This window comes from Sinocyclocheilus anshuiensis, unplaced genomic scaffold (genome assembly GCF_001515605.1).
Source record: "Sinocyclocheilus anshuiensis isolate Anshui unplaced genomic scaffold, SAMN03320099.WGS_v1.1 scaffold976, whole genome shotgun sequence".
In the NCBI taxonomy this organism is placed as follows: domain Eukaryota; kingdom Metazoa; phylum Chordata; class Actinopteri; order Cypriniformes; family Cyprinidae; genus Sinocyclocheilus; species Sinocyclocheilus anshuiensis.
Window position 1 is genome coordinate 1,864,767 of NW_015552538.1, and position 14,430 is coordinate 1,879,196.

General features: G+C 36.0%; 1 protein-coding gene across 1 annotated transcript in view; it reads left to right on the forward strand.

Annotated features, from left to right (window-relative positions):
- Positions 1–3,482: 3,482 nt before the first annotated feature.
- dcbld2 (discoidin, CUB and LCCL domain containing 2) overlaps positions 3,483–14,430 on the forward strand; it is a 19,692-nt gene continuing 8,744 nt past the window's right edge. Inside the window, exons 1-3 of the mRNA XM_016454159.1 lie at positions 3,483–3,800; positions 7,341–7,565; positions 14,100–14,237. Of these exons, the coding sequence (XP_016309645.1) occupies positions 3,695–3,800; positions 7,341–7,565; positions 14,100–14,237 (469 nt within the window). The 5' untranslated portion in view covers positions 3,483–3,694. The remainder of the gene's footprint in view (positions 3,801–7,340; positions 7,566–14,099; positions 14,238–14,430) is intronic.

Below are 14,430 nucleotides of genomic sequence, written 5' to 3' on the forward strand. Positions count from 1 at the left end.
AAAACCCATTATAAACGAGGCATTTGTTGCATCCAATGGGGACATAATTACGGATTATAATGACATATACTGTCTTTTTACGCATTGCATCGCGCCGTGTAAACATAAAACTCATAAAACCTACTCTACACTTCTTTAAATATAAAAAACGTACTTACAGTCTGTGAGTCAGAACAGCCGGCATTGTAGTCTACTCTACCAGGATCAGGAAACAGTCCTCCATAAAATGCGCTGGACACATCTGAATATTTGGGTTGAACTGTTCTAGAACAGTGTTGTAAATACAACTTAACCACTGATTTCTAGTCGTGTACTCTTTTGGAAGACCAAACAAAGTAGTTTCGCTTTCACAACGAAACACTGCGTCACACACGGAGGCCTAGAGTGAGGAACGGCCGGCGGATTCAACGAAGGAGCGGCTGGCGGGCTTGCGGCAACCACATGTGACGACCCCTTATGCACCAAGAGCTTGTAACACTCCAAAGAGAAAGGAAAAATTTAAATCGCATCATATGACCCCTTTAAGATCTTCTAAGACCCAGACAAAAAAAATCAACCATTCGATGTCAAAATCCAAGTCAATTTAAACAGATGAAGAAAGACAATAGAACAATTTGGATTAATTGGCAGGTTAATTTTCAGATTATAACAATAAATATACATGATACTCATAAGATCCTTCATAGAATACCATGGTATAAATACAGCATGACTTCCAAAACGTTATGTAAAAGTGCCATGGTACTTTTTTTTGGAGCTACTGAAGTGTGAAGTCAAAGAATGGCAGAAATATCTAGTAAGCTAGACAAAGAGAAAAAAGAAAAAAATGATGGAAAGAACAAAAGAAAAAATGAGATGTAAAGTTTGTTCATCTGTGTTTGACATACACGGCAGGACAGAATAGTGTGACACGTCTGTGCTTTTTTTCAACTTCATAGCAGACATCTCTGACCCACATGAACCCAAAATCAGACTTAAAAGAATAGAGACTCAAACACAAGCTTTTTAGTCCAACAATATGCCTCCAACAGACTATTGAACAGCACAAAGATTATTATAGCACCAATCTGTCAATGTATATATTTGGTGCTGTGGAAGATTTATCTTTGATACAGTGCCCAAAAAAGTATATTTGGACACTTAAGCCACACTTAAAAATAGTATTGCATTAGATTAATTATTCAAACTGTTTTCTATTTTAATATTATAAAATGTTATTTATTCCGGTGATGGCAAAGCTGAATTTTTAGCAGTCATTACTCTAGTCTCCAGTATCACATGATCCTTCATTCTAATATGATAATTTGATGCTAATGAAATTGCCTGTTATTATCAATATTGCATGTTATTATCAATAGCGTGTGTTTTTTGTATGTTGTTATTTAATACAACGAGATTCATAACTGCGTGTGTAAAAATAAATAAATAAATTGGGGGCATTGGGCATTGCATTACCTCGTATTACCACGGTGTGGCAGTCGTGTTCTTTTCCTAATTTAACAAGACGACAAGGAGTACTTTACCACTAGGTGGAGCCATAGCGTTAGAATGTATGATTCTCTGCTATTTCCGATGTCCCGCACACAGAGAACGTGGACGTGCAGAGCAGACCTTGTTGTAAGATAAAAGATAACAGCCTTGGCTGAAGGACTCTGATTCACCACTGAGCTATCCCAAGGACAGAAAGAAAGGGCATTTGATATATCGACAAACAATGAATGAGTGAGTGAGTGAGAGAGAGAGAGACAGAGCGAGAGAGAGAGAGAGAGAGAGAGAGATCTGCGAAAACCTACAAAACCTAAACCCTTCTTAGATATTTTGACCAAAATGAACAAACTTAGTTCGTCTGAGGCATCTAACAGAGAAAAAAATATTATTTACATCAAAATAGAAGTCCTGTTTATTATTATGATTATTATAAAAATATGAATCGTCAGCAAATACTCAGAAGAGATTATGACAGTTTTGCTTAAATGTTTAACTCGTCTTTATAGAAAAAAATGCTTCTTTATGGTATCTGTGCTGTGGTTGACAGTTTTTATATTAAAATGGAAAGTAACTAGAATTTGCACTACATTTATGCTTGTGATAACAATCAAAGTCCATGTGGATGTATTAAAACTAAAGGCTCTTTGATTCGTAGAAACTGAAAGCTTGAAATGTAGTGCAAATATGCTTTTCACTCAGTTAAACTCTATAACATCTACATGTTTTCATCTGCAAGAGAATGTGACATAAAACCTCCAAACCACTGACTTCATGTATAATTGATCTTATAATTATTTTAGTAACATTTCATATTCACAGATGTGAGCTTCAGTAACTCTTTTTTCTGTGGTTCTTTGAGAAATTGGACATTATAAAGCTACCAGCCAAGTGACTGAGTTCAGTGCTTCAACAGACCTGCATTAAACAGAAGTATAAACAAGTATCTTTGAAAGAAAATGTCTACATGTCTAACAGATTACATATTATTATGTATCAGTTCGATTTCTAACAAATACAAACTCATTCAAAAAACAGCTAATTCAAAGTCAGCCTTCATCTTGAAGGTCCTCATTCTATATTGTACCAACGAGTTCAACAAGGTCACACAGAGTCTGATGAGTTTTTTAGTTTTAGGCAAATTTGTGTATCATCTTATATCATACAAACATTATATGTCAACCAGAAAAAACAAAATAGCTACTCCCACATGAAAAAAATACTATAGTAATTTATAGTAAATACTATAGTGTTTTTTGAACCATACTATAGTAAAGTGTATATTATACTGTATATATTATAGTATTTACAACACTTTGTTAATTAATGCTACAGCATAGGCTAACTATAGTGAACTGATAAACTGATATTGTAGTATACTTTAGTTTATACTAGTAAAAACTGTAGTGTACTGTAGTATAATATACCCTATAGTTGTAGAAAACTTGGTACAGTATTGGGTAAAGTAATTTGTTTATATTACTATAGTTGTTATATTACCACAGCATCTATAGAATTACCACAACAAATTAATTCAAGAACTTTACTATATTATGGTTCATAAACACTAGTAGCTATTTACTATAAATTACTATAGTATTTTTTCATGTGGGCTGTTATATTCATAATATGTTAAGATAGCCTATATTTTATGTCTGACTGAGGTGACAGTTCAATAGATTCGCCATTCGTCAATATTTACAATAAATAGCCTATTTGCAGTTCTGTCGTCTGTATGTCCTAAGAAGAAGAAGAAGAAAATGTATTAAATGTTAGCCTATTATTATGCACAGCTTTTACAGTCTTAATAGCCTAAAACGTCAGCTAGGCTAATAATAATATTAATAATATATTTTCCCTCGTGTTTCTTATGTTGACATTTTGTTCCAAACATGTCTTCCCGTAAGGCAAAAACAAATCACTGATTTCTCCTTGTCCCCTCCACAACACTGTATGGAATACCACAGAATTCCCATCTAGGGGCCGCTGTGTGGTGGGAGGAGCGGAAGTTGAGGAAGTCGTGTAATAGATCGGGGAATGAAGAGACTGTGTTTGTTCCAACGGTGCGCCGCTCCAGAGTTCAGGAAGCGTCAATAAAACCATCCTGATACTAAACACACGCACTCACTGGCGCGCACTTATCAGGACTGTGACTCAAGACTGGATCAGGACACTTTTGCATTATGCATTCGGACTGCAGGCTGCTGGGATGGACGCGTCGGTAATGGTAGGCAGAGGGACCGGGGGGGCTGCGGTCTTCATCCTGATCGTCTTCATTTTACTCCTCGGTGCCAGAAGCTCGCGGGCGCAGAAGGGTACGTGATCTTCAGAGGGGGTCAAAGTTTTAGGAGTTGGTAATCTTCTTATAAACTGCTTCACCACCCTTGGGTTTAGGACTGATTGCGGTTTCGCAACAAACTCTTGGGGCGGTGTGGTGTAGCCCTAACGTTAGCGGTTAAAGACCCAGACTGGTAATTGAAAGTTTATTGGTTCAAATCCGGGCGCGGTTCATTAGTATCACACATCGTTTGTTTGATCAAGACACCAATAACTAACCAAGGCACGTAACTACCCTTACGAAAAAGAAGTTTATTCAAGTGTGCTATTAGTATACTTCTTTTAAACTAAAAATAGGAAAGTATACTTTTAGTCTACTTTTTATGTACTTATCAGAAATATACTTAAAATGACATTTAAGTATACTTGACTTATACTTAGAGAAAGTCTAAATATATTTTAGCTATAATTGTGCTCCTTGAATCCGTGTTTTCATTGTTATACGGTAGGGGGCGCTAGTACACATCTTCTGTACAGAATTTCCAAAAAAACACAAGTGAAGAAGAAACCGAAACAACAGATGCTTCCACGTGTAATCTAACACGATCATCAGACATAAAACAGTATCAAAACTGTGTAACGTTATGGAATAAAATGTCGACCAATGAAGAGGTAATAATGACTGTCAAGCTCTGGGGGTGTTGAATCCAATTCATAGTCTTTTTTCAGCTTTTTGTTCAAAATGTTGTTTATTTCTTTATTTTTTATTTATGAAACTTATCCACATTCAAGTGTTTAAAAAAATAATGCATGAAGCTAGAATAAAATGTTTTTGTTTACAAGCAGATACCCTGTTCTTTCTTTTGATGTTTTGTATGTTCAGATATTCATGTAAGAAAATATATACAAATTAATACCTAAATAGGGACATAGTAGTATACTTAAAGTATGATGTAAAGTTCACTTAAAGAAAACTTACGAGTATACTTGCAGTATAAAACTACTAAACTAGTAGTTTACTGAGACTATACTTCAAAGTGTACTAAAAATGCTACTACAAGTATTTAATTAGTAAACTATCAGTATACCTATAAGTTCACTTTTAGTATAGTTGCAGTACAAACTAGACATTTTGATGTAAACTAGTTGTGTACTCAAAGTTTACTACTGTTATGCTTAAAGTATACTTAAAATTACACTTTTATATACTAGAAAGTGGGCCAATTTAGTCCCAAGGAGTATTGAAATAGTACACTTACAAGTATACTACTAGTACACTGATATTTGTATACTTACTACGTAAAGTATACTTAAAAATATACTTGAACTTTACTTAAGTATATTTACTAAAATAAACTTGGAAGTATACTACTTTTTGGTAAGGGTAGAACTGAACCTGTAATTACTTGACTGGGTAACACCTCAGCTCAATAACAGAGTGTGTGTTGTATACTTACATTGTTGCTGTGCTACAGCTGGAGCAACAGAAGAACATGATGACGCAACGCGCTGCCCCCACATGTAGTGAGTTCGTTCATGTGCTGTCCAGTGTCAAGCTGTTGCATTTAAACAGAGAAACTAACAGCACACTTATTGCAGATATAGTCCTTCTTAAGCAATCTGAGCTTAACTCAATAAGTAGTTTTACACATAAGGAAACAGCACTTTTGAGAAATATCATATAAATTATGCCCACTCACATGAGATGAAGACATCATATAGGCCTATATCAGTCTACTAGAAAAAAAAAACAGTGAGGTGCCCCAAATGGGTGCAGCCATGTTGATATCACATGACCAATGAGTTAAAAATCATCATAAATGAGTACTTACTGTGAATTTTATCCTCCAAGCAAATAATAAAAATTCCATTATCAATTTTATAGGGGCATGTTGTCACAAAAGGTTTAAGTTCAAGTGTCATTATTCTTGGGTAATAATGGTGGAAATTTTCCAAAAATAAAAAAATTTTAGTCAAGACTTTCAGGTTTTAGTTTATACAGAAACTGGATTCTAAATATATACCTACCCTAAGAAATGTAGTCATGAATACGTGTGACAACTAGCCCCAGTTTTGGTCCCACTTTATATTAGGTGGCCTTAACTACTATGTACTTACATTTAAATTAATCATTTGGTACAATGCACTTATTGTGTACATGCATGTTTTTTCATTGTACTTATATTTTTAAAAATACCTATATCTAATTACATCTGTAATTAATTCCCGTTATTACATTTGTAATTACACTGTTGACCCATTCCTTACACCTTAACCCACCCTTAAACCAAGCCATACCACCAAACCTGTCCCTAACCTTACCCGTATCCCACCTCAATAGCAGCAAAAGTGTTTTGCAATACAATATGAACACAATAAGTACATTGTACTTATTTTTTGATGTAAGTACATAGTAGTTAAGGCCATCTAATATAAAGTGTGACCCCGGTTTCTCATACAGGTCATTATCTGAAATATATAGCTGACTGTGTCTGAAATAGTCTTCGGTGTGACTTCATCTTTCAGAAATCATTCTAATATCCTGATTTGGTGCTCGAGAAACAATTTTTATTATAATCAATGTTAAAAACAGTTATGCTGCTTAATTTAAGAAATTGTGAATCTTTTCAGAATGGAAAGTTCACAAGCACAGCATTGAAATATAAATCTTTTTGTAACATTATAAATGTCTTTGCTGATCAGTTTACTGCATCCTTGCTGAATAAAAGTATTCGTGAGAAAAAACTCAGTGAAACGAGTGAAAACTAGCACCAGTTACTCATACTGAATGTTATCTGAAATAGCTGACAGTACTTTCTGTGCATAAAACTTTGGAAATGTAAGGTTTGTGTGGGTGTAGTAAAGCTAGGGGAAACATTGAGACTAGAGGTGTGTGTGTGTGTGTGTGTGTGTGTGGATGGGGCTGTTGTTTTTTTGCTGCGGGGTCTGAATATTGTCCAGCAAGGATTACGTAACAACAGCGCAAGCCGAGTTTCATTCGGTCTGTAAACGTGTGACAGGCAACGCAAGCAGCTGCAATGCAATGCGATCTCATCTCTCTCTCTCTCTCTCTCTCTCTCTCTCTCTCTCTCTCTCTCTTTCTGCACCTCTAAAGATTCAACAAGGAGCTATTTTGTACAACTTTCAAGTAAAACATTTCACCAAATGAAATTTTAGTTTAAGGTGACAAAACATTCTGTACATAATTAAGACAAAATTTGGGCACTTTGTTTATGAAACCTTAGTGCTGGGGTTCTCAACTCTGGCCCTTGAGGTCCATTTTCCTGCGGAGTTTAGATGCAACTCTAATCAAACACAACTGAACAAGCTAATAAAGGTCTTCAGGATTACTAGAAAGTTACAGGCAGGTGAGTTTGATCAAGGTTGGAGATAATCTCTGCAGGAAAGTGGACCTCGAGGGCCAGAGTTCAGAACCCCTGCCTTAGTGGGTCATGCAAATTTCATCAAATTATGTTGATTGTACCGCATCCAGATTAGACTGTAATTTCCATTAAACTAACAAAGCATTCCATGCTGTTATCTTGTTAAATGTATGATCATTTGTGAATGTTTTTCAGGGGACGGCTGTGGACACACAGTGCTGGGTGTGGGCAGTGGGAGCCTGGCATCTCTGGGGTACCCTCTGTCCTATCCCTCAAACTCTGTGTGTGAATGGGAGATCAGCGTGACCACCGGACACACAATCCTTGTGCGCATTGCGGCTCTTGACATAGACACAAACAACTGCCAAGTTTCTTACCTGCGACTCTATAATGGCCACGGACCGGGGCGAACGGAAATTGGTGAGAAACACTTCTGAACACAGTGTTGTTGTAGTTGTTTTTCTAGTCTTCAGTCACATTTATACTTATTATATAAATTGAGATCATTATATTAAATTTGCAAAAAAGTATTTTCTTTTTAAAACTTTTGTAATCTATGGTCCTATTTACACCTGGTATTAATACAATTTGTTGTCGAAAAAGTTGCCAAAAACTGTGAAAAGTGAAAATCACTATACTGAAGTGTTGAATTGAATGAAATATCTTTATTTTCATTGTATGAGAGCAGTTATTATCTCTTATACAATACTGTAAAAACTATAAATAATTTCAAATAAATTAAAAATAAGAGTAACAAACATTATAAACTATGTAAGCCCGTTTCCGCCACTGAATAAAAAATAAAAAAGGTAATTGCGACTTTTTATCTCACAAATCTTACATTTTTTTCTTGTAATTGCAAGTTTACATCTCACAATTCTGACTTTTTTCTCAGAATTGCATGACATAAACTCGCTATTGTGAGCTATAAAGTCAGAATTGCGTGATATAAACTCACAATTGCGAGTTATAAAGTCAGAATTGTGATATATAAATTCACAATTCTGAGAATATATCAGTCTTTTTTCCCCTCAAAATTGGACTTTATAACTCGCAATTGCGAGTTTATATCACGCAATTCTGACTTTTTTTCTCATAATTGTGACTTTATATCTTGCGATTTTGACTTTATAACTTGCAATTGCGAGTTTACATCTCACAATTCTGAGAAAAAAAGTCAGAGTTCAAAAGAACAGCATTTATTTAAAATAGAAGTATTTTGTGACATTATAAATGTCTTTACTGTCACTTTTGATCAATTTAACACATCCTTGCTGAACAAAAGTATTGATTTCATAAAGAACTTTTAAACGGTAGTGCACTTATTGTCCTGTATGTGTGAAAGCTTGTGTTTGGATGAATTAGTGTTGAAGCAGGCTTGGATGTGTCTCAAGATGCATAAAGGAGCTGCTATGGTAACTGTGTGTGTTTGTTCAGATGAGACTGAGGGACGACATGTGAGCCTGATTACAAAGATTATTTCAGGAGTATGTTTCTGACTGTAAGGATGTTAGGGTTTTTCCTGGTTCCAAGGTGCGTCCAGAGAGCTTATGCATGACAGGCAGTTAATTTAACAGACGAGTCAATAGTTTAAATTCATTTAAAATGAGAGGAAATTATGTAATGGCTGTTGGCTCTTGTGTCATACGGTACAAAAATGTCACAGAGTTCGAAATACATCATGTTGCTAGAGTGTTGTGGGCTATTGCTGGGTGATCACTTTTTGACCAAATCTATATTCTTGTCCCAAGTTGTAGCTCGGGCCACTCCTTCAATGTCTGTTGGATTTACATTGCAAGTCAGATTGCTTAGAAGGTCAAGTCAAAGTTATTTATATAGCGCTTTATTCAAAACAAATAGCTTCCAACCAGCTTTACAGTAAAAATCAGTGTGACTATTTCAAAAATAACTTGTAGAAGTTTATTAATAATAGCAATTAAGTAATAACATACCTATGCTAAATATGCTGCATGATTAAAAATGATCATCCATGTCCATAACATAAACGTGGCATTGTTAAATACTTAGAGACGCCTAAAGTATACTTCAGTTTTGACACTTATGAATGCATACGTGTGTTCATGGCATGTAAAATTACCATAATTACAAGGTTACAGCTTATAAAAAGTGTTCACATCCTTGTAAACAACTTACAACTTGTAAACTTGAATTTTCTGAAAGCTCTGACTTGTATCACCTGACCTCTGCATCACTGTGTGGTCACACTCAAAATGACAGCATCTTCAAGAGTAAAATGTAGTTAAGCAGTTATTTTGTAATATTTCTGTTAAATAATTCATATAATTGAGTGTCCAATGTCTTAATAATGCAAAAGTAACCAAAAGACATACAGTACAGTTTAATGTAGCTAGTACAGAGTTCGATAACTATCTAATGTCCCTCTAAATAAAATACTAAGTTTAATAAATAAGTTTATTATTAATACATTTGCATTGCTTGTTTAGTTGCAGTTATGTCTGGTTACTCAAATGACATGGTTTGTTACATAGATTTAAATTACATAGATGTTCCATTTCTTTTTTTACTGTGAAACCACAAACCAGGACAGTTTTAGTACTAATTAGTACAAAAGATTTGTAGAAAAAATTTATCTGCGTGCATATAATATAGCTGCTTGTGTCCGGTGCAGACGTGGTGTTAGAGGTTTGTTCAAATAACTAGTTCTAATGCCCAAAGCATATGAAAAAGTACTAGTTATTTTTGTAATAATGTCAAATGCTGCAGGAAAGTTTCAAACTGCAGTGTAAGCACATTTGTGAAGGTGCTCTGTACAGCATGGCACATCCTGAGCCTCCAAATCTGTGGAATCACAGCTGTACACTTCTGTGTTTGATGTGTCTTAACAATGACATTTGGCCTTTGACCTCTGGAGCTGTCTGAGGTCAGGAGTTCACTCTGCCATGTGGGAGCTGCACCTGTTTACCCCAGTACTGCGAGACTGTGTGTGTGTGTGTGAGAGAGAGATCATATTTCCCATGAGTCAGGAAAGAACAGCTGTGGGTGTGAGTAATGGGTACAATAACACCACAAAATACCTTGAACCAGAAATGCGCACACACAGTCATACACATTGCAGCATTGTGGCAGGAAGTTTTGCACGGGTGAACACCACTCATATTTACTAAGGGAAAAAGTAACGGATGTAAATCTAGTTGGTATTATTGATCTGTTCATTCAGATGGAGGCTTTTATCCACAAAAATGAAACGCAATACACCAGTCTGTTACACCACTTACTGAATGGCCAGTGCGCACATAACACACACACACACACATACATGCCTGTGTATTATCTTTGTGTGGAAGGATGACATTAATCAATAGTGTCACCATGGCAACCATCAGATGTGCTGCTTTATCTGACAGAGGTAAATATGTTTCAAGAGGGTTCAAAGAAAATGTGTGTCTCTTTTCTCATCCTTCAGACCTCATCACCTGTCTGGAAAAAGGAGGGCACTTCAGTGAAGCGGAGTTCAGGTACTCACGTTTACAGCTGTCTGGGGTGTGTGTTTTCATGTTCTTGCATATATGTGTGTCTGTGTCTCATATTCCCGTCCTGCATTTGCAGTAAATTCTGTCCTGCTGGGTGCTTGACTGATTTCGGAGAGGTTTCGGGAACCATACCGCATGGATACAGAGATGTAAGTAGGCCACTGTTTAGTGGATGTTAGATTGAAGGGTTAGTTTAGTCATAAATGAAAATTTTGTTATTATTCACTCACCCTCGTGTTGATCCAAACTTGTATGACTTTATTTAAAGAATGCAAAAGGAGACATTGTTCGTAATGTGTTAAGCTCAAGGTATACTTATTAGAATATTAGAATGATTGTGTTCTAAATAGTAGAAATGTATGTTGAAATGAGTATCACGACTTGGTTTACTGTTTCTGGTGGAAAGACGAAGTGCAGATCCATAGACACTCTAAAGGCTAATATTCCACACAACCCATTGCGTGTTAGAACTACAAACATGAATAAAAAGTGTTAAAAAACTACAAACATGATGCATATGCTAGACAGATGGTTAAGTAGAGATGTTTAGATAAAGTGATTTGAGTGATTAATACTCATTATCTAAAAAATATTTCATGTTATCAACAGCAATGTAAACATCTCTAAATATATGTTTGGTAATGAACTCTAAAAAGCATGATTATGCAAACAGCTTTTCTTTTTTTTTTCATCTGTGAAACAATGGCCATGTCCAAGGCATTGCCACCTTGTGGATTAACTATTAGTGCAAAAATTTCAAGGTACACATGCAAACTAAGGAACTGAGTATGTGCAATTTATAAAAAATCAGGCTGCACATATTATGCTGGTAATAATATGTACGTCACATGCACTGTAAACATACCCTACTGTCCACATAAAAACTGAAACATACTTTGGGCTTTAGTCACTCTGTTCCATGCAATTACATTGAACGGGGACTGAAGCTTTCAAGCTTGAAAAACGAAGCAAAAGCATCTTAAAAGTGGTCAATATGACTTATATATTTCAAGTCTATTTATCCTGTACGAAGAATCTGACCGACATTTAAGTCATTATTCACTGATTATCTTCTTCTCCAGTGAGCTCTCAACTTGAGAACCACTGTGACCACATTGAATCCTTGAGATCACTGAAAAGATCTGACTCAAACAAACCAGACATGCTCAGGGACACAAGAAGTGCGGGCGCTGTTGCTTCTGCGTTATATGATTTGTTTATCCTCTTTAACTGCAGTGATTCAGCTCTTCAAAGTAAAATATTCTCTTAGGGCTTCATGTTTGAAATGTTCCGTCTGAAGTCTTTACATTCTTAAGAAATGTTTATAAAAACTGTCCTTCATTCCATAAGGAATATGTATTGATGTACTACAAGAGAGGAGGCATTCACTTAGAAATCTTTTTTTTCAATGAATTGCATCTTTTTTGAAAGTTGGTTATTAAGAAACAAAGAAAACTGTCTTACAGGTTCTTGAAATTGCACAGGTTCACAAATAAATGATTATATCACGCAGCTATAATATTTTTAACGTGTTGTTTAACTGTTTGATTGTGTTTTCAAAGCAATAGCATCTTTAAAACACTGTATAAGTGCATCAACTAATGTTTTTACAGATTAAGGTATCAGTCAAAATGATTGTCCATGGTGATGAAAAGCATGTCACAGATGCTGTCAGCTGTATTTAACTGAAGAATATTTCTTTTAGCACGACCGCACACTGTCTTAGCCGTACATTATCATCATCACTGCTTTAATGCTTCCTGCTTGCTTTAAAACTGTTTAGATGATTTCATTTTGTCTGTTTGAACACAATAGGCAGTTTTCTTCTTGAGAGCATGTTTCAAACTTTAGGGTGTATGAATAGGAGTTTGAGGGAAAGACAGAGCGTGAAGCAGACATTCTTCTGAAGTTGAGTCATTGTAAATGATTCTGCGTGTCAGTTTTAGAGCTCTTGGTCTCCTAGGGGCGTGTTGGTATGCGCGTCTGTGTGTTTGGATGTATGTGTGTGCGTGTTTTTATGTGTGCATGACAGCGTGTTTCTCGGGGAGATGTTAGATCAGGTTTGGCTGAATGGTTTTCTAATGCAGACCAGCTGACAACAGTCTTGTTTCTCAGCTCAGATACACCCTCAGAATTAGTGTGGGGCCCATATGACGCCTTTACGATTGTGTGTGTGTGTGTGTGTGTGTGTGTGTGTGCGTGCACGCGTTGTTTGTGGCGAGAGGGGTGTTTTATTTTGCCCAGAGGAAGTGGTGTATGTTTGCAGTGTCAGTGTGTGTGGATGTTGAGAGTTTGCCTAGTGTGTGTGGGTGTTGAGAGTTTGTCTAGTGCTTGTGGTCTCTTTTTGGTTTGGAGTCCCAACTGTGTGTGTATGTTTCATCAGAACTGTCATTTTTTCTTTTTAAACTAGCAATTTTACTATTATTCCAGTGCTGGGCAGCAAGTGGCTCTGGCCATGTACACATTGCAGTTAGATGTGGTTGTTATTTTCTCCTGAGTGCTTGAAGACCTTCTGGGAAGTTCAGCTTACGAGTTTGGAAGTCGTGATTTCAGCATGATGTGCATTCGAGTGCCACCGCAAATATAAGTGCACTGTAAAACACGCATCTGTGGATCAGATTGTTTAAAACTTGTTTATTAGGACTGTTTTTCTTGCTGACAGGCTTATAAGACTGATTTAAATGCGTCTGATTATGTTGCGTTCACATGCACAGCAGACATATCTGTTGTAAACATAATCTTGATTTGTTTATTTGATTAATTGTGCAGCTCTAGGACACATTAGGGAACTTATTAAGAAAGACAATGAGCTTTTTAAGGCCCTAATTCAACAAAATAGAGGGCAGGATGCACATTAGGTGTGTAAATGATACTTGCGTTTCGTCCTTTATGTGCTGCCACAGCAGATGGCAAATGTGGTACATTTCCTGTCTCCTCATAAGCTGCTAAATGAGTTGTATTTTCTGGCAAGCTTTATCACTATTCTTCATCACCCTCAAAATTGGACTTTATAACTCGCAATTGCGAGTTTATATCACGCAATTCTGACTTTTTTTCTCATAATTGTGACTTTATATCTTGCGATTTTGACTTTATAACTTGCAATTGCGAGTTTACATCTCACAATTCTGAGAAAAAAAGTCAGAATTGCGAGATAAAAAGTCGCAGTAACCTTGTTTTATTCAGTGGCGGAAACGGGCTTCCATAATAAACCTTAATGTTACCTTAATGTTAAAATAATATATAAGTAAAAATAATAATAATAGTAATAATAAAGTAAATATATGTTGTTTACTTGTGTATATATGTCACAGTGAGATGATAAGACATTGCAATTTCTGTTTTATGCTGTTTTATGGCAGCAAAACCACCCACTAATGTACAGAGTGCTGATGAGTGAATGGAAAAGAATTGAAAATGATTTTCATTTCTCTTTCTGCAGTGAAGTTTTGTGGAGGGAAAGAATGGAAAGACGCTGTCATACAGTCGGAGGGGCATCAGGTCACAGTGCAGTTCATGAGTGGACCACACAACAATGGCCGTGGCCTCTTCCTCTCCTACACCAAAAGCCAGCACACAGGTAAGCAGTCAATAAACATTTCTTTTTATTATCAATGTTGAAAACAGCTGCTTAATATATATATATATGGTAACACTGTACTTGAAGGGGTGTGCATAAGACTGACATGGCACCTTCATAATCATGACATGACACATGTCATGAATATGAAGGAGGTTTTATGCATGTTTATGACAACTGTCATTAAGTGTCA